At 46.0% G+C, this 23,370-nt stretch overlaps 1 protein-coding gene across 1 annotated transcript in view; it reads right to left on the bottom strand.

The window, feature by feature from the left end:
• LOC128974880 (maltase-glucoamylase-like) overlaps window positions 1–23,370 on the bottom strand; it is a 73,270-nt gene that overhangs the window by 42,397 nt on the left and 7,503 nt on the right. Inside the window, exons 6-23 of the mRNA XM_054391635.1 lie at window positions 23,109–23,280; window positions 22,207–22,306; window positions 21,916–22,028; window positions 20,505–20,630; window positions 19,585–19,716; window positions 18,651–18,770; window positions 18,190–18,303; window positions 15,512–15,596; window positions 14,461–14,578; window positions 12,805–12,976; window positions 11,956–12,072; window positions 11,593–11,747; window positions 10,208–10,292; window positions 6,790–6,846; window positions 4,897–5,021; window positions 3,482–3,570; window positions 2,523–2,572; window positions 1,089–1,259 (exon numbers count right to left, since the gene is read on the bottom strand). Of these exons, the coding sequence (XP_054247610.1) occupies window positions 1,089–1,259; window positions 2,523–2,572; window positions 3,482–3,570; window positions 4,897–5,021; window positions 6,790–6,846; window positions 10,208–10,292; window positions 11,593–11,747; window positions 11,956–12,072; window positions 12,805–12,976; window positions 14,461–14,578; window positions 15,512–15,596; window positions 18,190–18,303; window positions 18,651–18,770; window positions 19,585–19,716; window positions 20,505–20,630; window positions 21,916–22,028; window positions 22,207–22,306; window positions 23,109–23,280 (2,101 nt within the window). The remainder of the gene's footprint in view (window positions 1–1,088; window positions 1,260–2,522; window positions 2,573–3,481; window positions 3,571–4,896; window positions 5,022–6,789; window positions 6,847–10,207; window positions 10,293–11,592; window positions 11,748–11,955; window positions 12,073–12,804; window positions 12,977–14,460; window positions 14,579–15,511; window positions 15,597–18,189; window positions 18,304–18,650; window positions 18,771–19,584; window positions 19,717–20,504; window positions 20,631–21,915; window positions 22,029–22,206; window positions 22,307–23,108; window positions 23,281–23,370) is intronic.

Consider the following 23,370-nt stretch of genomic DNA (forward strand, 5'->3'; position numbering starts at 1 on the left):
GGTAGGGGCCTCCAAAGGTCATCCAGTCCCTCTGCAGTCAGCAGGAACATCCTTCACTAGATCAGATTGCTCAGTGCCTTGGCATGCCTGAACTTCAGTATCTCCAAGTATGGGGTCTCAACCATATCCCTGAGTACCTGTTCCAGTGTTCCACCACCCTCATGGCGCAGAACGTGTTCCTAGCATCCAAACTAAATCTCCACTGCTCTCATTTCAAACCATTTCTGCTCATCCTGTCACTGCAGGCCTTTGGAAACAGCCCCTCTGCAGCCTTCTTGTAGCCCCCTTCAGATATTGGAAGGCAGCTCTAAGGGCCCCACAGAGTCTTTTCTTCTCCAGGCTGAACACCTCCAGCTCCCTCAGCCTGTCCTCACAGCAGAGCTGCTCCAGCCTTTGGATCACCTTTGTGGCATCCTCTGGACTCTCTCCAGCAGCTCTGTGTCCTTCTCATGCTGTGGACATCAGAACTGGAGGCAGGATTGGAGGTGGGGTCTCAGCAGAGTGGAGTCAAGGGGCAGAATCCCCTCTCTTGCCCTGCTGCCCACACTCCTCTGGCTGCAGCCCAGCACACAGCTGCCTCCTGGGATCCATGAGGGCACTGCTGGCTCCTGGGGAGCTGCTCCATCACCCTCAAGGCTCTTTCTTCAAACCCATCCTGGGTTTGTGCCTGGGCTTGGCCCAATCCATGTTTTCCTATTGTGACTATTTTTGCTATTATTGTTGTCGTCCTTATAATTACTATGATTAAATTATTATTATTACTGTTGCTACTGTTACTATTACTGTTATTATTGATTTTTTGAAGTTAGTGTTAGTATTGATTTAGTAGTAGTAGTACTGATTTCATAGTCATAGTATTAGTGTTACTGTCAGTCTTAGTCTTAGCATTGATTTAGTACTACTAGTATTGATTTATTAGTATTAGTATTGCTATTGATTTATTATTAATTATTAATAATAATAATTTATTATATTGTTATTGCTATTGATTTGTTACTGTTACCACTCCTCCTATTATTAGTATTGTTATCATTCTTCTTCTTATCATCATTATTATCATTAGCATTCTTGTTGTTGCTGTTATTTACCTTATTTGCAGGGTCATAGCTGATACTATGAGCAGCATTCTGCACCACACTGTCCTGCAGCACCGTAAAGGTGAGCAGTTCCTGGAGCAGCCCCAGAATTTTGATCTCTTGGAAGGTCAGGTTGTTTGGATCCTGGTAGTTGCTGTTTGTGACCTTCATCTCCAGAACATTCTGAGAAACAAGAATCACACAGAATTGCCAAAAGGTCTCCTCATGCAGATGAAAGGGTTGTCAAAGTGCCCTAAGTTCTTACTTCTTAGATCTTGGGGTGTTCACTGCAGGGAGCAAAGAGATCTTGGAGATCATGACTAACAAGAGGTCAGTCCCCAGACTGGTTTGGGTAGGAAGGGAACTTCCAAGGCCATCCAGTCCAACGCCCCTGCAGTCATCAGGGACATCCCCAACTAGAGCAGGTTGCTCAGAGCCCCAAACGACTTTATCTGGAATGGTTCCAGGGGTGGGACAACCCCCACCTCTCTGGGCAACCTGGGCCAGTTTGAGATGTTTCAGAAACTGGCTGCCAGCTGAGTCCAGCAGATGACATGAGGCTAAAAAGCTTCTCTGCTGTCTTTTCTGCTCTCTGCATCTTCAGTGTCAAACATTAAAACCATCACCCCTTGCCCTGTCTCAAAAGGCCTTGCTCAAAAGTCTGTCCCCACCTCTCTTCTCAGCCCCTTTAAAGCCACCAGAAGGTCTCCCTGGAGCCTCCTCTTCTCCAGGCTGAATGACCCCAACTCTTTCAACCTGACCTCACAGCAGAGGGCTTCCACCCCTCCCATCACGGTTGTGGCCTCCTCTGGCCCTGCCCCAACAGGTCCCTGTCTCTGCTGTGCTGAGGACTCCAGAGCTGGCCCCAGCATTGCAGGTGGGTTCTCAGCAGAACAGAGCCTCTGGGGACCAGACCAGGAGATGGTTGGGTCTGGGCTGGCAGACAACAGTGCTGGAAGATGGTTTTGGTTGGAGGAGAACTTTTAAGATCATCCAGTCCAACTATTAACGCAACACTGCCAAGCCCACCCCTAAACCATAGAATCCCCAAATGGCACAGGTTGGAAGGGACCTCAGAGATCATCTCCAACCTCCCTGCCATGAGCAGGGACACCCCTCAACTAGACCTGGTTGGTCATATCAAACTCAGGTATTAAAATATAAAATTCAGACATTTAGGTATAAAGTTGAGACTCCTCACTTGTGGATATATCAAATTCAGATATTAAAATATGAAATTGTGAATATTAAAGAGAAACAGGACAAAAAATAAGGCAAATATCAGATTCTGCCTTGCTCCAGTGACACCCCTTGGAAATGGCATTTTGCCAAATATTGAATTTTTTAGACCAGATTTTAGGAAGATAAACATCCCGAGAAATTATTATTAATTAAAATTATTAATAAAAATTAGATTCCGTTAAAAAAAAAATTCTAAATACTTACATTGGACACTCTGAAGTCATAGGAGATATAGGATTTGCTGCTAATGGTACCTAAAATGTGGAGGAAAGAATTAGAGATGCAGCACAGAATGAGACAGTGTGGGGGAGGGGGCAGGAAAGGGAAGCCAGGAGAGCCTCTTCCATCAAATTTGGTCAATTATTCAAATTTGCAAACATCAATGTCACCAGAACTTCACAGAATCCCAGAATCCTCTTGGTTGGAGAAGACTTTTAGATCATTGAGTCCCTTAACCCTGCACTGCCAGAGCACTACTAAACCATGGCTCTCAGCAAGGACTTTGATGGGGGACACCACCACAGCCCTTGGCAGCCTGGGCCAGGCCTCAACGACACTCAAGGGGAAGAAATTATTCCTCATGGCCAACCCAAACCTCACCTGGGGCAACTTGAGACTTTTTCCTCTTGTCCTGTCACTTGTTCTTTAGGAGAGCCCAACCCCCACCTGTCTCCAACCTCCTTTCAGGGAGCTGCAGAGAGCAATGAGGTCTCCCCTCAGCCTCTTCTTCTCCATGCTGAACACCCCCAGGTCCTTCCTGGCTCCTCCCCAGCCCTGTTCTCCAGACTCTTCCCCAGCTTCGTTGCCCTTGTTTGGACCTGCTCCAGCCCTCAATGTCCTTCTTGCAGTGACGACCCCAAAACTGAACCCAGCACTCAAGGTGTGGCCTCAGCAGTGCCCAGGCCAGGGGGACAATCCCTGCCCTGCTTCTGCTGCCCACACCATTGCTGATCCAGGCCAGGCTGCTTCTTGGCCACCAGCGCTCTCCCTGGCTCATCTTCAGCTGCTGTCACCCAGCACCCCCAGGGCCTTTTTGCTGGGCAGTTTCCAGCCACTCTCCCCCAAGCCTGGAGCCCTCATGGGGTTGTTGTGACCCGAGTAAATGACCCAGCACTGGGCCTTGCTGAACCTCATCCCCTTGGCCTTAGTCAATGAAGACTCACCTGTGGATTCTCCATCATCCCAGAATAACTCTCCAGCTGCTTCGTCCTTGTCATCCAGTGCAATGATGAGGCCCAGGGGGTTCTTACGGCTGAGGAATAAAACCAAATCACCACCACAATTTTAGATGCTTCTGGGCAGTCTGGAACATCCACCAAGGTCTCAAAACCTTGAGGATTTGTCTTACATTAATCCCTGGTTGGAGAAGGGGTTTTGCCTTCAAGGATTTTCATGCAATAACAGAATATCAATGGGGAGCTTAGAAAATGTTACATGAAGAGTAAAAAAACCTCTCTGGTCATCATTAATGAAATGAGTTTGATCAGCAGCCCTGGCAGTGGGGGGACTGAACCCCAATTTTCAGAGTGCAAACGATAAATATTAAGAAATCACAGAACAGCTCAGGTTGGAAGAGACCTCAGAGGTCATCTCCTCCAAGCTCCCCACCATGGGCAGGGACACCTCTCGACTAGAGTCAGCTGCTCAAGGCTCATCCAGCCTGGCCTTCAACACCCCCAGGCAGGAAGCAGCCACAGCCTCCCTGGGCAGCCTGTGCCAGAGTCTCCCCAGCCTCATGTGACAATGACAACAATAAAACCAAAACCAACAACAATAAGATGTAAAAGAACAAGAAGAACAGGAAGAAGAGGAGGAAGAAGACAAAGAATTCATTAGTGTTTGCTATTATTGTTAGGTTATATATTAGTAATAGTATTTGTCAGTGCTAATAATAATTATTATTAATAAATAGCGATATTGTTACTAAGAATGTAATATTTTACTCTTATAATACTACTAATATATGCTACTAATAAGTTATAAAGATGATGATTATATTGTTGACACTGTTGGTAATAATGATGTTGTTGATCATGGTGTTAATAGTAATAAGATTAGGAATAGTAGTAATAATAAGTTGTAGTAGTATTTCATTATTGTTTATATATTAAATTTATAATATTTCTCATTGCTAATAATACTTATTCTTAATAATAAATAATGACAAAATTGCTACTAAGAAGATAATACTTAGTACCATAATTTAATACTACTAATAAATGCTACTCATAAGAAGTAATAAAGATGATAAAGATTGTACTGTTGATATCAATCACAGTGTTGGTAATAATGATGTGGTTGATCATGATGTTAACAGTAATAATAGGAATAGTAGTAGTAGTAATAATAATATCTCACTCTTCACCCAGCCAGGATTTGTGCCTGGGGTTGGCCCAATCCGTTGTTGTTGTCACTGCTACTATTATTATTCCTATTATTGCTGTAGTTATGATGATGATGAGGATGATGATGTTTGTTGTGTGGTTTTTTTTCCCTGCAGCCAGGTGACCTCATGTCTATCCCTGACCCCTGATTCACCCCAGTCTGCTGCAGGCCAGGCTGAGCCTGCAGGCTTTACCTTGCCACAGTGGTGGTGGCTGGCTGCTGGACAGGGAAGATGTGGCCTCCTCTCAGGTGAAGCCCCATCTTGTCTGCAGGAAGATGCAGCTCCACCCACTGGTTCCTCCACCAGATGTTTGCTCCCTAATTAACAGGGGTGAGAAAGGAGGAAGAGGAGGAGGAAGAGGTTGCATTAGTGGCTCCTGAGCTTTCTCCCAGTTCTTATTTTCCCCTTTTCACTGAACCCCAGAGCCCTAGAAGGGTGGAGTTGGGAAAGAACCTCTGGAGCTCATCCAGGCAAACCTCCCTTCTCCAGCAGAGCACCCACAGCAGCTTGCCCAGCATCACAATGGCCAGGTGGGGATGGAAGCTCTCCAGAGGAGACTCCACAACCTCTTTGGGCATCCTGGTCTAGGCCTCCAGAACCCTCACACCAAAGAAGTTTTTCCTCCTGTTCAGGTGGAACCTCCTGGGCTCCAGTTTGTGCCCTTTGACCCTTACCCTGCTACTGGGCACCACTGACAAGAGTCCTGCCCCAGCCTCTTGTCCTCCACAGCTCCTTTAGTTCTTGCTGAGCATTGTTCAGATCCCCTCTGGGGCTGCTCTTCTCCAGGCTCAGCAGCCCCAGGACTCCTCGCAGAGCTGCTCCAGGCCCCTCAGCCCTTTCCCAGTCTCCACTGGGCTCTCTCCAGTGCTTCCCTGTCTCTCTGCAACTGGGGAGGCCAAAACTGGTCCCAGTACTGCAGATGTGGCCTCACTGGGGCAGAGTAGAGGGGCAGGAGAACCTCCCCTTCCATCTCAGCTCTGTGAATGTCCACAGTGCTGGTGGTGGTGATGAAAGTCAAACCACCGCAGAGCGGAACGCTGTAGATTGCTACCGATGGAGAGCATCGGATCGTTCGCGTAGCAGTCAGGTTATTAACTCACTAACCACATTACTCACTCAATAACCAGATTATACACCTAATAACCAGATTATTCCTTCATTCAGATTATTCATTTAATAACCAGATCATTCATTTCAGAAGCAACCCAACCAGAGCAAGACCTGCTGGGATTTTTGACCTGAGTCCTGTCCCTTTTCCACCAGCTCCAACCACCAAGCCCAGGGGTGGGAGATTGGCAAGAGGCCTTTCTGTGTTCTCACTGACATTTGACTTTGTGTCCTCTGCTCTGGTTTCATCCAACTCAACCCACAGTTATCTGGACATCAATCATAGGATCATAGATTGCACTGGGTTGGAAAGGACCTCCAGAGGTCATCTAGTCCAATCCCCCTGCAGTAAGCAGGGACAGCCCCAACTAGAGCAGGTTGCTCAGGGCTCCATCAAGCTTGACCTTGAAATTCTCCAGGGATGTGGTCTCTATCACTTCCCTGGGCAACCTCTTCCAGTGTTCCACCACCCTCGTGGTGCAGAACTTGTTCCTAACATCAAATCTAAATCTACCCTGCTCCAGTTTCAAACCACTGCACCTTCTCCTGCCACAACAAGCCCTTCTCCTGCCACAACAAGCCCTTCTCCTGCCACAACAAGCCCTTCTCCTGCCACAACAAGCCCTTCTCCTGCCACAACAAGCCCTTCTCCTGTCACAACAAGCCCTTCTCCTGTCACAACAAGCCCTTCTAAGCAGTTGTTCCCCAGCTTCCCCTTCAGGTCCTGGCAGGCTGCTATTAGGTCTTCCCAGACCCTCCTCTTCTCCAGGCTGAACACCCCCAGCTCCCTCAGCCTGTCCCCATAGCAGAGGTATTCCAACCCCCTGATCATTTCTGTGGCCTCCTCTGGACCCACTCCATCAGGTCCATGTTCTTCCTGTGTTGAGGGCTCAGAGCTGGACACAGGACTCCAGGTGAGGTCTCCATCTGCTGCTCTCTCAATCAAGAAGCACCCCCCTGAGTTATTTCCTTACTCACCGAGTCATAGTCATACCAGACAGCATCAGGGATGTAGGCCTCGATGACTTCCACCTCCTGCAAGTGAAACACACAAGCTTCCTTTCACGCTCAAGCCTCCATCAAGCCAACAAGGTTAACTGACCAGGGGTGGCTGCCAGCTGCTCACCCAGCTGCTCTCTCACTTCCCCCTCCTCAACTGGAGAGAAAGCACAACAAAAAAAGCCCAAAGTTCCCCAAATATCACAATACCATGATGAGAAGAAACCAATCACTGTTTAGCCTCAGCTTTTTTCAGTTTCTTTCTTGGTTTTCACGGAATCACAGGATGGTCTGTGTTGGAAAGGACCTCCAAAGGTCATCCAGGCCAAGCCCTCTGCAGTCAGCAGGGACATCCTCCACCAGATCAGGTTGCCCAGAGCCCTGTCCAGCCATCTCCAGGGATGGGGCCTCAATCACCTCCATAGGCAACCTGTTCCAGTGTTCCAGCAGACTCATGGTGCAGAACTTGTTCCTCACATCCAATCTAAATCTGCTCTGCTCTAGTTTGAAACCATTGTCCCTGTCACTGCAGGCCTTTGCAAACAGTTTCTCTCCATCTCTCTTGTAAGCCTCCCTTCAGCTACTGTGGGCTTCCCCTCAGAAGGATTCCTAGACTTCAGCAAGGGTTTGACTTGGATGAGAAAGACATGGAACTGCTGGAGAGGGTCAAGAGGAGGCCTCAAAGATGATCAGAGGGCTGGAGAACCTCCCCTGTGGGGGACAAGCTGAGAGAATTTGGGCTGGAGAGTTCACCCTTAACAGAGAAGGCTCCAGGGAGACCCTAGAGCAGCCTTCCAGTACCTGAAGGAGGCTCCAGGAAAGCTGGGAAGGGACTTTTGACCGGGGCTTGTGGTGGCAGGATGAGGGGTGGTAGATTGAGGCTTGAGGAGGTGAGATTTGAACTGGAGAGGAGGAAGAAATTCTTGGCAGTGGGAGTAGTGGAACACTGGAGAAGGTCACCTAGGGAAGTTGTGGTGCCCCCTCCCTGGAGGTGTTCAGGGCTGGGTTGGATAAGGCCTTGAGCAACCTGGGCAGGTGGGAGGTGTCCCTGTCCATGGCAGGGGGTTGGAACTGGATGATCTTTAAGGTCCCATCTGATGCAACCCATTCTGTGAATCTCTAGGGAAGGAGGTAAGGGCAATTCCTTGGCATTACCTGCAGAGTTTTGGAACAGGGAAAGGGATGGTTCAGGGGGCTTTGTTCCAATGGATGAAGAAGAATAAGGTGAAGAAGACTCGGGGGAAAAAATAAGAAGCTGACTGAGTGGAATGCAGGGAGGAGGTGAAGGAAGAGAACCAAAGAACTGTTTTGGTTGGAAAAGTTCTTTGAGGTCATCCAGCCCAGCTATTATCTAACTCTACCCTGTCTGAGGCTAAACCACATCTCCAGGGCTCTGAAAGCCCTCCAGGGATGGGGACTCTACCACTACCCTGGGCAGCCTGAGCCAGGCCTTGACCACACTCAAGGGGAAGAAATATTTTCTCATGTCTAACCTACACCTCCCCTGGTGTAATTTGAAGTAATTTCCTCTTCTCCTATCACTTGTTCCTCAGAAGATACCAACCACCACTTCACTGCAACTTCCTTTCAGGGAGCTGTGGAGAGCAATGAGGTTTCTCCTCAGCCTCCTCTTCTCCTGGCTAAACACCCCCAGCTCCCTCATCTGTTCCTCCCCAGCCCTCTTCTCCAGACCCTTCCCCAGCTTAGTTGTCCTTCACTGGACCTGCTTCCCCTCAATGTCCTTCTTGCACTGAGGAGCCCAAAACTGAACCCAGCACTCAAGGTGTGGCCTCAGCAGTGCCCAGTCCAGGGGGGCAACCCCTGCCCTTCTCCTGCTGCCCACACCATTGCTGATCCAGGCCAGGCTGCTGGTGGCCTTCTCCTTCTCACCTGGCTCATCTCCGGTTGCTGTGAACCAGCACCCCCAGGTCCTCTAGTTCAGAAAATTATCCTGGCTCCCATCTAACCCTGATCGTTGTCCTCTTTCTCTCAGATATTTCTCTTCAACCACCTCCCTGGGCAGCTTGTTTCAGTTTTTGAGAACCCTTTCAGTGGAAAACTTTCTTCTTTTGTCCAACTTAAACCTCTCCTGGTGCCACCTGAGGTAATTTCCTCTTGTTCCATCACTTGTTCCTTAGAAGACACCAACCCCACCTCTCCATCCTCCTTTCAGGGTGGTATAGAGAGTGAGAAGCTCTCCCTTCAGCCTCCTTTTCAGGAATAAGACTCCCAAAGGATGGGAAAACAAAAGGAATATAAAAATAATAGCAGAAAATAAAACAAACCCCAGATGTTTTAGGTTGGGGGGTGGCAGAGTTAAGTTGTAGGCTTCTCTCACCAAAACATGAGATAGATAAATAAATAAACTCCTCCATGGTTTATGAGGAACCAAAGCAAGACATGTCAATAATATACTAAAAAATGGACATTTGAAGAGAAAATGAAGTTTAAGGAGCAAATTAAATTGAGAAAACCCCTGAATTTAAGGAGAAAAGTTTGAGAAAATAATGGCTAGCTGGACATGGAAGAAGGAAATTATCAAAATTTATGTTAAGAAAGGGGTTTCCTGAAGATAAAGAGAATGCAAAAGGGGCTCTTGGGGGATTTTCTTTCCAGTTCTCACCAATTCAGGCTAAAATTGGACCCGAGTCCATTTCAAAGATTCTACAAGGAAGTGGACAATCCTATTTTTCCCTTTTTTGCTTGGTTTTTAGCTTTAAAAAAAAAAAACAAAAAAAGGAGCAGGATTTCAGGGGAAATCACAGATTGCATTGGGTTGGAAGGGGCCCTCAAAGGTCATCTTGTCCAACCCTGCTGCAGTCAGCAGGGACATCTCCAACTACAGCAGGCTGCCCAGGGACACATCAAGTCTGATCTTGAATATCTCCAAGGATGGGGCCTCAACCACAGGCCTGGGCAACCTGTTCCAGTGTCTCACCACCCTCATTGTGCAGAGCTTCCTTCTGTTGTCCAGTCTAAACCTCCCCTGCTCCAGTTTGAGAGCATTGCCCTTCGTCCTATCACCACAGGTCCTCCTGAACAGTCCCTCCCCAGCCTTCCTGTAGGTCCCCTTCAGGCTGCTCTAAAGGTCTCCAAGTGAGCCTTCTCCTCTCCAGGTCGAACAACCCAAATTCACCCAACCTGTCTCCACAGGAGAGGTTATCCAGCCCCCTGATCATCTTGGTGGCCTCCACTGGACCGACTCCAGCAGGTCCACATCACCCTTGTGTTGAGGGCCCAAGAAGGCAGTTTGAAATCAAGGGAATAAAAGAGGGAGATGACTTCAGAATCACAAAATTCAACTTAGTGGGGTTTTCCCAGCAATCCCCTGGAGAAAAAGTGAGGCTGAGGTCTCAAGGTGACCTCAGTAGAAGGCATCGAGAAAGTGAGACCTTACCGGATCGAGCACAGGGCTGATGAGGAGTCCAGGACCCCAAAGGAACTGCTTGTCCACGCTCCAGGTGGCACTTTCAGAGTAGAACCTAAAGAAGGAGGAAATCAGAGGCATTAATTGCACTTGCTAATTAATGATCTATTGATTAATACCATGGTAAGCAAACCTAATGGACCAAGGCCTTGCTTGTCTAGAATCACTATTGAAATGCATCACATGGTGATCACCATGGTGGGGTTGGAAGGGACCTCTGGAGATCATCTAGTCTTGACAATGAATAATCTATTAATCAATATCATCATAATCAATCCTAATAGCCCAAGGTCTTGCTTTTCTCTTGAAAAGCATCATGGAAGGGCTCTCTGGAGCTCACCCACTCCAACCCCTTCTGCTCAAAAAAGGTCACCCACAGCAGCTTGCCCAGCATCACAATGGCCAGGTGGGGTTGGAAGCTGTCCAGAGAAAGAGACTTCATAACCTCTTTGGGCATCCTGCTCCAGGCCTCCAGCACCCTCACACCAAACAAATTTCTGCTGATGGAACCTCCTGGGTGTCAGTTTGTTCCCCTTGTCCCTTGTCCTGTCCCTGGGCACCGCTGAGAAGAGTCTGGCCCCAGGCCTCCAACCCTTTAGCTCTTGCTGAGCATTGTTCAGATTCCCTCTGGGGCTGCTCTTCTCCAGGCTCAACAGCCCCAGAGCTCCTCACAGAGCTGCTCCAGGCCCCTCAGCAGCTTTCCAGCCTCCAATGGACTCTCCACAGCAGTTTCCTGCCCATCTTGAACTGGACCCAGTACTACACATGTGGCCTTGCTAGGAGAAAGTAAAGGCCAGGAGAACCTCCTGCTGGCCCCACTGTTCTTCATGGCACCCAGGAGACTCCCCTCAAATGACTGCTAGCCATTAAGTTCAAATAAAATAAAAAAATTAAATTAAATAAGGTAAACCACATTGAAATAATAAAATAATGAAATGAAATAAACTGTAATGAAATAATAAAATCCAATTAAATTAAAAAAATAAATTTTAAAATGAAATGAAATGAAATAAAATTTAAAAAGCAAAATAAAAAGAATTAAAATTTAAACTTAAATTAAATGATAAAATGAAATAAAATAAACCACAATTAAACGAAATGAAATAATTACATTAAAAACCTGAATTAAATAATAAAATTAAATTAAATACAATTAAATACAATAAAATAAATAAAATAAAATAAAATTATCAAATGAAATCAAATAAGAAAATGAAATGAAACAAAATAAAATAATAAAAAGAAACAGAATAAAATAAAATCACTAAGACAAAATAAAATAAATGAAAAACAAAACCAAGCAAAGCACTTTGGGCAGTGTTTAGGGCACAAAGCCCTGGTGAGGGTGAGCTCACTCATGGAGAAGAGGCCTCAGGACCGTGTCCCCTCGGGTGTGAGCTCGGTAGAAGAGGCTGTAGAGGTAGGGCAGCAAGGTGTAGCGGATGTTCAGGTAGTGCTTTGAGGTGTTCACCAAGACTGAGTTAGCTCCAAAGAAGGCTGGATCCTGGGGCTGAAAAGAAATCATTCCTTCTTCTTGTCGTTGTTATTATTATTATTTTTGTTATTATTGTTGTTGATATTTATATTATTGTCCTAGTTCGAGCCACAAGCTGCTCAGGCCAAAGGACAGAGGTAGTTTATGCCAAAGGAATAAACAAAAACACCACCCAGAACTGGAGGTTGAATGGCAATGCCATCCCCAAAAGGAAACCACTTACGGCGCATTTCTCCGTGTTGTGGTTCCTGGAGAAGGGGTAAAAGGCTCCGACTTGCATCCAGCGCTGGCAGAGCTCTTCTGTGGTGTTCTCAAAGAAGCCACAAATGTCTGCTCCAATCTTCAAACAAAAGCAGGAGCAGATGTTAGTGTGCAGAGCTGCACCTCTGCTCACCCCCAAAAGAACCCTCCAAAAAAAAATCAAAATTGAATCAATTTGTGTCTCTCAGCTCAGCTCTCACTGTTGACCAGGGCTAAGAGTTGGCCATTTCTACAGAGCATCATAGAAACTAAGGCTGGAAAAGACCTCTGAGATCATAAGGTCCAACCATAACCCAACTCCCATGACCACTAAACCATGTCCAGAAGCACATCCACAGCTACTTGAACACCTCCAAAGATGGGGACTCCACCACCTCCCTGGCCAGCCTGTTCCCATGCCTGACCACTCTTCCAGTCAAGAAGTCTTTTCTGGGGTGAGGGGCCCAAAACAGAACCCAGAACTCAAGGTGTGGACTCACCAGTGCCTGGTACAGGGGTACCGTCATGTCTGGTGACTGCTGGACTGGTTTTCATCCAGGCCAGGATATTGGTGGCCTTTTTGGCCTGGTTTGTCTCCAGCTGCTATCAGCCAACACCCCCAGGTCTTTCTCTGCTGGGCAGTTCCCAGCCACTCTGCCTGGAGTGTTGCTTGGCGTTGTTGTGACCCAAGTGCAGGACCCAGCACTTGGCCTTGTTGAACCTCATCCCACTGACCTCAACCCATCCAAATCTCCCTGCAGAGCCTCCTCCACCTGCCTGTCATTATGGATTCACCCCTGCTGAGAAGGTACCAAGACAGCTGTTTCCATACATAGGGGATTCCAAAGAGGCCAAATTCCAGCATTCCAGGTATGGCCCACTTCATCTGGTCCCACGATGCTGTGTTGTCACCTAGCCAGTGTCCTGCATATTTCCCTGAGCCTGCAAAAGTGGATCTTGAAAGGAGGAAGCTGCGCTTTCCAGGAAACAAAGCTTCAATGGCTCTGAAAGTGGAGCAAGCAAACAAACAAAACCCAGTTGGAATTGGGTAAAAAAAAAAAAAAAAGACAAAAATCTGCAGTTGTGGAGATGAGCAGAACTGGAAGGAGAAAAGGTCCTTATGATGCTCATTGGCTGATCACAACCACCAACCGTTTTGATCATTGTGATGAAGAAAGCATCAACCATGGATCCTGATCAACCATGGCCATGCAGACAGGGATATCCTAAAGCTCAACCCAGTGTCTCTGAACTAAATTAATAATCATGGAATCCCAGACTGGTTTGGGCTGGAAGGTACCTTTCAAGCTCATCCATTTAAATCCTCCAGCAGTCAGCAGGGACATCCCCAACCAGAGCAGGTTGCTCAGAGCCCCAGACAACCTGACCGGCAATGGTTCTAGGGATGGGGCAGCTCCCACCTCTCCGGGCAACCTGGGCCAGGATCTCCCCACCCTCACTTCTGTAGATCTGGTGTAAGTCTCTCCCTTTTTAGCTTCAACCATCCCCCCTTGTCCTGTCACAACAGGCCCTGCTCAAAAGTCTGTCCCCAGCTTCCTTTGAGGACCCTTGAAGCACTGAAAGGCCACCAGAAGGTCTCCCTGGAGCCTTCTCTTCTCCAGGCTGAACAACCCCAACTCTCTCAGCCTGACCACACAGCAGAAGGCTTCCAGCCCTCCCAGCATGATTGTGACCTTCTCTGGCCCCATTCCAACAGGTCCCTGTCTGTGCTGTGCTGAGGATTCCAGAGCTGGCCCCAGCACTGCAGGTGGGGTCCCAGCAGGGCGATGCAAAGGGGCAGAATCTACTGCCCACACTGCTGGGGACCAGCCCAGGAGATGGTTGGGTCTGGGCTAGGAGGGCTTAGTGCTGGGTCATGGAATGGTTTTGGTTGGAGGAGAACTTCTAGGTCACCTAATCCAACCATTGACCCCAAACTGCCAAGATTCCCAGATCTCTCAGTCTTTCTCCACAACAGAGAGATGCTTGCCCCTTTATCATCCTCATAACCTCCACTGGACCTTCTTGAACTGGTCAGACCAAAACTGGACACAACATTCCAGGTGTGGTCCCATCAGGGCAGAGTAGATGGGCAAAAGAACCTCCCTAGACCTGCTGGCCACTCTTCTTGATGAACCCCAGGTCTTCTTGGCCACAAGGGCACTTGGTGTCCACCAGCACTCCAAGGTCCTTCTCCACGGATCTGCTTTCCAGCAGAACAACTTCTAGTGTGTGCTGGTACCTGGTGCTCTTCCTCCCCAGATGCAGGACTCTGCTCTTGTCCTTGTTGAACCTCATGAGGTTCCTCACTCAGCTCTCCAACCTGTTCAGATCTCATTGGATGGCAGCAGAGCCCAATGGGGTATCTGATAGGTACCACCCTATCAGTTTGGTATCATCAGGAAACCTGCTGAGGGTCCACCCAATCCCTTCCTCCAGGTCACCAATGAAGATATTGACCACGACTGGCCACAGACCTGATCCTCACCTTTGTGTTGAGATGATCATGGAGTACCCATAGAGGTTGTGGACATCATATTGACGTCCCCACATCTGCCTGGCATCCATGCAGAGGGTTTTGGAATACAGAAGCCTGTCAACAACATCTGGAAGGAAGAAGGTTGAGAAGAAGATTGAAAAATCATTGGGCTCAACTCTTTTTTTCACTTGAAAAAATAAAATTAAATGAAATTCAAGAGATTTCTTCAATGTTTTGGATACAATTCTGGGGGAAAAAATAAATAATGTAATGAAGGGAAAATGCAGCAGGACCTGGCCTTTGGCCTTGGTGAGCTTCATCCAATAAGCCTTGGCCCTTGGGTCTTCCCTTGGCTGTGGGTCCCACCTGTCCGGGTCCCACCTGTCCGGGTCCCACCTGTCCGGGTCCCACTGTAAAGCCTCAAGCAGATCAACACAGCCACCAGGCTTGGCTGAAAAGCTCTGAGGAGACTCAGTTCAGTTTGGGTTCATTTTCAATTTCAGAATTTTTAACTAATTTTTTAATTTAAATTTTGATTTTTTTAAAATTTAAATGTCTATTAATTTAATATTTGCTTTTTGGTTGATAACATTTTTTCATTTTTATGTAAGATTTTAAATTGTTTCTTCTTTTTTTTTTCTTTTTTTTAAAAAAAATATTTTTGTATTTAATTTTAGGGGTTAAAATATTTTTTAATTTTATTTTTAAATTTAATTTTTAAACCATTTTTTATTTAATTTAAAAATTATTTTAGATTTATTTTTTATTTAATTTTTGATGTATTTTTTATGTAATGTCTTATTTTTTAAAATGTTTGTTAAAATTTTTGGTATTTTATTTAATTTTAGATTTACTTTTTATATTTATTTTAAAAATTATTTTAATTTAGTTTTTAATTTAGATTTTTATTTAAATTTTGTATTACTTTTAGGGTTTTTTTTGTTTATTTTTTATTTCATTTTTGCTTAACTTCTAAATTTGTTTTTTTATTTCTTTTTTCTTTTTTTTTTTACTTTTTTATTCGGTTTTCCACCCCACATCTAAAGGCAGTAGGACTTACGTGGTGTGAAGGGAGGATAGTTCAAGTCATTCTCCTCACAGCCTTTATTTGAGCCTTGGACAAAGCTGGAGACTTCATTCATATCCTAAAAGAAAAATATAAATCACAAATTCTAGTTTCAGAAATTGGTCTTTTTGGGGTTTTTTGTTTCATACCAAAAACATTTCCTGGGCTTTCAGCCAAACACATTCTCACAAACCCACTTCACAGGAAGGAACCAATTAAATTAAATTACATTAAATTACATTAAATTATATCAAATTAAATGAACAGAAATTAATTTAAATTCAACTAAACTAAATTAACTTAAACTAAGTTAAATTAAAATAAAATATAATTATATTAAATTACATTGATTCAAATGAAATTAAATTAAACGAAATTAAACTAAATTAAACGAAATTAAACTAAATTAAACGAAATTAAACTAAATTAAATTAAATTAAACTAAACTAAATTAAATTAAACTAAACTAAATTAAATTAAACTAAACTAAATTAAATTAAACTAAACTAAATTAAATTAAATTAAACTAAATTAAATTAAATTAAACTAAACTAAATTAAATTAAACTAAATTAAATTAAATTAAACTAAATTAAATTAAATTAAACTAAATTAAATTAAATTAAACTAAATTAAATTAAACTAAACTAAATTAAATTAAACTAAACTAAATTAAATTAAACTAAACTAAACTTAAAATTAAATTAAAATTAAATTAAACTAAACTAAATTAAATTAAATCCTAGAACTCCAGAATGTCTCAAGTTGGAAGGGACCTCAGAGATCATCTCCTCCACAAAAGTACTGATAAGATGCTGAAGCCCTCATCCAGCAACCTGGACATTCATCTACACACCAAAAAAATGATTAAAAATGGGAAAAATTAAATAACATCTCTCTGAGTGTCAAAAAGAGCTGATTTTCAAGTGACAGTGGTGGGATTCCACCTAAATTGGGGGAATTAATCACTCTCAATCTTCCCAAATCCTGTGTTTCAAACATGAATCCCAGTGTGGTGGGGTTGGAAAGGATGTTGGGATCTCACCCAGTCTGGATAACTAATAATCTATTGATCATCATAATCAATCCTAATGGCCCAAGGTCTTGCTTGTAGGATCACTATTGCAAAGCATCACATGGTGATCACCATGGTGGGCATTGGAGTGACCTCTAGAGATCATCCAGTTCAACCTCCCTGCTCCAGCAGGGCACCCACAGCAGCTTGCTCAGGATCACAATGGCCAGAGGAGGCTGGAAACTCTTCAGAGAAGGAGGCTCCACAACCTCTCTGGGCAGCCTGCTCCAGTCCTCCACCACCCTCCCAGGTGGAACCTCCTGTGCTCCAGTTTGTGCCCCTTGCCCCTTATCTATGTCCCTGGGCACCACTGACAAGAGTCTGGCCCCCCACAACTGGCTCTTGCTCAGTCTTGATAAGATCCCCTCTGGGACTGCCCCAAGGCTCCTCACAGAGCTGCTCCAGGCCCTTCAGCATCTTCCCAGCCCCCACTGGACTCTCTCCAGGAGTTCCCTGTCTCCCTTGAACTGGGGAGCCCAGAACGGGTCCCGGTACTGTAGATACAGCCTCACTGGTGCACAGGAGAGGTTCTCTGGGCCACACTCTTCTTTCATGTCCCCCAGGACACCATTGGCCTTCTTGGCCACAAGAGGGCGCTGCTGGCTCATGGACAACTTCTTGTCCCCAATCACTCCCAGGTCCTTCTCCCTGCTGCTTCCGAGAAGCTGCTTCCGAGCAGGCCCCCCCCACCCCCCTAAGCTGTCCTGGCGGTTCAGGGGGTTGTTCCTCCTCGGGAGCAGGACCCTGCCCTTGCCCTGGTTGAACCTCATGAGGTTCCTCACTGACCAAATCCCCAGCCCGCCCAGGTTGAAAAATGGCTTTAATGTGTTGAAATCCCAAGTCCTATGAAGGGTTTTCATCTTTTCTCAGGAGGGAAAAGAGTTTCTCCCTAAAGGGGAGGAAAAAAAATTAAATTCTGAAATAAAATTTTATAAATTCAGAAATGAAATTCTGAAATGAAATTGTACAAAATTTGAAATTAGAAATTCTGCAATGACGTTTTATGAATTCTGAAAATAAATTATGACACAAAATCTGATGAATTCTGACACTGAATTTCATAAATTCTGAAATTAAAATAGAAAATTAAATTTTCTAAATTCTGAAAATAAAATTCTGAAATTAAAATGTATCAATTCTGAAATTAAATTGTACAAATTATGAAATTAAAAGTTATAAAACCAGATATTAGATTTTATAAATTCTGAAATTAAACTTTATAAATTCCAAAAGTAAATATTATAAACTCTGACATTAACTTCTGAAATGAAATTTTATAAAGACATTCTGAAATCCATTTTTTTTTAATTCTGAAATTCAATTTTATAACTTCTGAAATTTCTGAAATTTCCATTTTCTTAAATTTATTCTTTAAATTAAGTGTGATAATAATGGTCTGGGTCAGCTTCTTGGGTAAAATAAATGAAATAAAATTTGATGATTAATTAAATCACTTCTTACAGACAGAAGCAGGCATCCAACATGTCACATTAATGTAATTTCTGTAAAAATCCCATTGACATAGGAATAAACAGAAACAAATTTCACCCAAGTGTATCAAACTCTGCTAAAAAAGCCCCAAACCAGGATTTGCTCACAATCCAGATCCCATCGTAGGGCACTTGGTCATAGAAGATTTTGCATTCCTCCACCCACCAGTTCGTGCACTCAGGGTTGGTAAAGTCTGGGAAGACTGTTTGTCCTGGCCACACCTGCCACCAAAGGGGGAAATCATTACATTAACTAAGTTAAATTAAAATAAAGTTAAATTAAATTTGACTAAATTAAATTCGACTAAATTATATTCAACTAAATTAAATTATCATAGAATCCTAGAATGGCTCAAGATTGGAAGGGACCTCAGAAGTCATCTCCTCCAACTTCCCAGAGCACTGTGGGCAGGGCCACCTCTCAGCTAGACTCAGCTGCTCAAGGCCTCATCTAAAAAGCCCAGGAAACAGAATTAAAAGAGGGAAATGTTACCAAAAACCCAGGAAAGAGCCTGAAAAGAGTAAAATGTTACCAAACCCACGGTGGGTCTCTGCCCTGGGGTCGTTACCTGGCCAACCAATGGCGTGTCGCTGTTGGACTCGTTCACCCAGACGCCCCTGCTCTGCCCCCTCTCATAGGTCAGGTACGGGGAGCCGTCGGATAGAGCCTCCATGCAGATGGCAGCATCCTGAGGTGGAGAGAGCAGGACAGGAAAAGGTTAACTGGGGCACCACAGCTGCCTGAGGGGGAGAAGGAGGGGGGAAAGGGGAAAGGAAAGGAAGGGGGGGGGAAAGGGGAAAGGAAAGGAAGGGGGGGGGGAAGGGGAAAGGAAAGGAGGGGGGGGGAAGGGGAAAGGAAAGAAAGGGGGGGGGGAAGGGGAAAGGAAAGGAAGGGGGGGGGGAAGGGGAAAGGAAAGGAAGGGGGGGGGAAGGGGAAAGGAAAGGAAGGGGGGGGGAAGGGGAAAGGAAAGGAAGGGGGGGGAAGGGGAAAGGAAAGGAAGGGGGGGGAAGGGGAAAGGAAAGGAAGGGGGGGGAAGGGGAAAGGAAAGGAAGGGGGGGGAAGGGGAAAGGAAAGGAAGGGGGGGGAAGGGGAAAGGAAAGGAAGGGGGGGGAAGGGGAAAGGAAAGGAAGGGGGGGGAAGGGGAAAGGAAAGGAAGGGGGGGGAAGGGGAAAGGAAAGGAAGGGGGGGGAAGGGGAAAGGAAAGGAAGGGGGGGGAAGGGGAAAGGAAAGGAAGGGGGGGGAAAGGGGAAAGGAAAGGAAGGGGGGGAAGGGGAAAGGAGGGGGGGAAAGGAGGGGGGGAAAGGAGGGGGGGAAAGGAGGGGGGGAAAGGAGGGGGGGAAAGGAGGGGGGGAAAGGAGGGGGGGAAAGGAGGGGGGGGAAAGGAGGGGGGGAAAGGAGGGGGGGAAAGGAGGGGGGGAAAGGAGGGGGGGAAAGGAGGGGAGAAAAAAAGGCAGGAGGGAGGGAGAAGGGAGGGAGGAGGAAAGGCAGCAGGGAGTGCTCACCAGGATGATGATGTACTTCTGCCCATGGTCGTTCATGTAGGTTCGGAAGCTGGGCAGGTCTTTGAACTTCTCTTTGTCGTAGGTGAAATCTTTCTTTTCATCCATGTAGTCGATGTCTGTGTGCTGGACATCCTGGGAGAGGAACATCAGACAGGACTTCAGATGGGACACGAGAGGGTCCAGCCACATCAGGTCCTCTCAACACGCTGCTCAGAAAAGCAGCTGCCACCATCCTCCCGCCCCTCCCCCCTTTGCTGGATGTGGGCACCTGAAGTAGTTTTTAAACCTCACTAAATGGGTCCCTTTTGTGGCCAAAAGAGGACACTGCTGGCCTGTGGACAACCACACCTTGCAGCTCCTTCTCTGTCGAGCTGCTTTGCTGAGGTGGAAATTTTTAGCCAAAAAAAATCTTCTTCAGGAGGAAATGTTGAGCCGAAAATTTTCTTGAGATGCAAGTTTTAAGCTGAAAACTTCCTGAGGTGGAAATTTTAAGCCAAAAAACTTCCTGAGATGGAAATTTTAACCCAAAAATCATCTTGAGATGGAAGTTTTAAGCCTAAAAATTCTTGAGGTGGAGAGTTTAAGCAAAAATTCTTTTTTATATAGAAAATTTAAACTAAAAATCGTCTTGAGATGAAAATTAGAAGCCAAAAATCTTCTCAAGATGATAATTTTAAGCCAAAAACCTTCTTGAGGTGGAAACTTTAAGCCAAAAATAATTTATTGAGATGGAAATTTTAAGCCATAAAAACCTTCATCAGATGGAAATTTTGATCCACAAAAGATTTTGAGATGGAAATTTTGAGCCAAAAAGCCTCTTGAGATGGAAGTTTCAAGATAAAACCTTCTTGAGAAGCAACCTCGCCGGCAGTCCGAGCAGCCCTAGATGGGGAGGCTCAACCCTTGAGGTTTCTACTCACGTGAGGGAGGCCGATGGCTCTGTTCCTCTCCACCACAGTCTTCACCTCAGCCAGGGAGCCGTAATCGTAGCGGCTCAGCTGGAACCCCAGGGTCCAGTAGGCAGGCAACGCTGGCAGCCCAATGAACTGGGGGGATCAAACAGAGTGGTGTCAGCCTCCTCCTTTGGGTCTGATCCCCTAAATTCTCCAATTCTCTCTCAAATCAGAGACTCAACCTGAGAACCATAACGTCTGATTCATGGAGTATCCACGAGGGAAGTGTGCTTCTATCTTCTTTTTACTCCCAAAACCAAAATGTGAATAGTGCCAAGGCTCAGGGATCCACTGTTACCAATAAAGACCCTGGTTCATCTCCTGTCTTGTCTTGACTTGCTGTGTCTTTCTTGTCCTGTCCTGTCTTATTTCATCTTCATCTCATATCTCACCTCATCATCTCATGATACGTTATCCAAGAATACCAGCATGGTGAGGGTTGGAAGGGGCCTCTGGAGCTCACCCAGTCCAAACCCCTGCTCAAAAAGGGTCACCCACAGCAGCTTGCTCAGCATCACAGTGGCCAGGTGGGGCTGAAAGCTCTCCAGAGAAGGAGACTCCACAACCTCTCTGGGCAGCCTGCTCCAGGCCTCTAGCACCCTCACACCAACAAGCTTTTCCTGATCTTCAGACGGAACGTCCTGGCTTCCAGTTTGTTCCCCTTGTCCCTTGTCCTGTCCCTGGGCACCACTGACAAGAGTCTGGCCCCAGCCTCTTCCCCCCAACACTTGCTGAGCATTGTTCAGATCCCCTCTGTGGCTGCTCTTCCCCAGGCTCAACAGCCCCAGGGCTCCTCACAGAGATGCTCCAGGCCCCTCAGCATCTTCAGAGCCTCCACTGGACTCTCTCCAGTGGTTCCCTATCTCACCTGAACTGTGGAGCTCATCAAAAATAGAGATAAGAATTAGCTGCCACAGAGCCCTCAATAGCTGGGTGGAGTTTTGGGTACTTTGCTGCCATAAAATCCCACTGGTGAGTTCCAGTTTTGTATCCATGAAAATAGTGAAGAGTGGTGGAAATAAAGGAGGGGAAACATAAACATGGAGGAAAATGCAGAATTTCTCAAGGTCAAGCACAGGATGGAGACCATCAACTCAATGATCAGCCCTGGCTGGAGCACCACAAGCAAGAGCTGTTTGCCCAGAATCACACAATCACAGAACATTAGGGGTTGGAAGGGATCACCAGAGATCATCCAGTCCGGCCCCCTGCCAGAGCAGGACACACAAAAACATATCCAGGTCAGCTTTGAGAGTCTCCAGAGAAGGAGATTCCACAACCTCTCCAGCACAGCTTGTTTCAGTGCTCCATCACCCAGGATTGTCCTTGACTGTCTCCAAGACTAGAGGACGCCTTGGGCTGGTGTTCCCCAACCTACCTTCACATACTCCTGCACCACCTGCTCAGGGGTGTCCCCAAGGAAGACATAAAAGTCCAGAACTCCCCCGATGGTTCTGTAGGTGACGGCCGGTGCCGGCTGCATGGCGACCTCTGAGAGGAACAAAATCAACTGAGGACAGCCCCAGTGGCTTCTGATGGCAACCCCAGAGAGAAAAGAAACAACCAGAAATAGTCAAGGAAACCCAAAACCTGTTCTAGAGCTTGCAGCAGTGGTTTCCAGTAATTCTTTTGGCTTAAACTGTCTATTTCTTTCCCATGTTTTCCTTACCCATGGGATTGCTGTTCATCAAGAAGACACCAAGAGAAGCTCCACTTTCATCTTCCAAGCACAAGAAGAAGGTCTGAGCACCGTATAAATTTTCTACATTCTTCAAGGGGAAAAAAAGGAATGAATTTGGTTAAAAAAAAAAAAATCACAAAATAAAAAAAGCACAAAAATTCATCAAGTGAGGTCACAGCTTCTCAGGAACACCCAGGGTGACCTCAGGGGGTTGATTCTCTCCTTGATGGGAATGCCTTCAAGTTGCTTAAATTCTGTTGAAGGCCTACATTTGGGGGAAATGAACCCAAATCTGAGGACTCCAGCTAAAAAATTGTGGAAATTCACCTCAAATCCGAGGAAATGCACCTGAAAGTTTGGGGTAATTTGCCCCAAATTTGAGGAAATCTCCAAATCTGAAGGAAATTACCTAAACATTTGGGGAAATTTCAGAGAACCCCAGAAAGGGTCAGGTTGGAAGGCACTTCAGAAATCATCTCAAACCTCCCCACCATGGGCAGGGACACCTCTCAACGAGGCTTGGCTCCTCAAGGCTTCATCCAGCCTGGCCTTGAACACCCCCAGGGAGGAGACATCCACAGCCTCTCTGGGCAGCCTGCTCAAGAATCTCACCACCCTCATCCTGAAGAGCTTCTTCCTCAGCTCCAGCCTAACCCTGCTCTCCCTCAGCTTCAAATCATTCCCTCTTGTCCTGTCTCCAGACACCCTCAAGAAAAGTCCCTCTGCAGCCTTTCTGTGGAATCCCTTGAAGCACTGGAAAGCTGCTCTAAAGTTCCCCTGGAGTCTTCTCTTCTCCAGGCCTCAGAAGATCTCCTTAAAGCTCCAGCCGTGGCTGGAGTCCAGAATTTGCCTGAATAAAAGAAGAAAATGTGCTAAAATGAAAGAGTTACCCCAGAAGGAGCTGTGTCCCTGTTGTGTATGGGCCAGATCTTCCAGTTGAGGTCGTGCTGGTACTGCTTGTGGACGTGCTCACCCACCCCGTAGACGTTGCCACTGGGGAGTCTGATGGAGAGCTGCAGGAACTGGTCAGCATAGACCAGAGGACCAATGGTGGTGTCAAAGCTGGGGAAACACCAGAAGGTGACATTAACAATGGTGATCATGAAGTTTGGGTCCATTGTTAGAGCCAAAAGCCACCCCCACAAGACATCC

Source organism: Indicator indicator, chromosome 23 (genome assembly GCF_027791375.1).
Source record: "Indicator indicator isolate 239-I01 chromosome 23, UM_Iind_1.1, whole genome shotgun sequence".
Classification (NCBI taxonomy): domain Eukaryota; kingdom Metazoa; phylum Chordata; class Aves; order Piciformes; family Indicatoridae; genus Indicator; species Indicator indicator.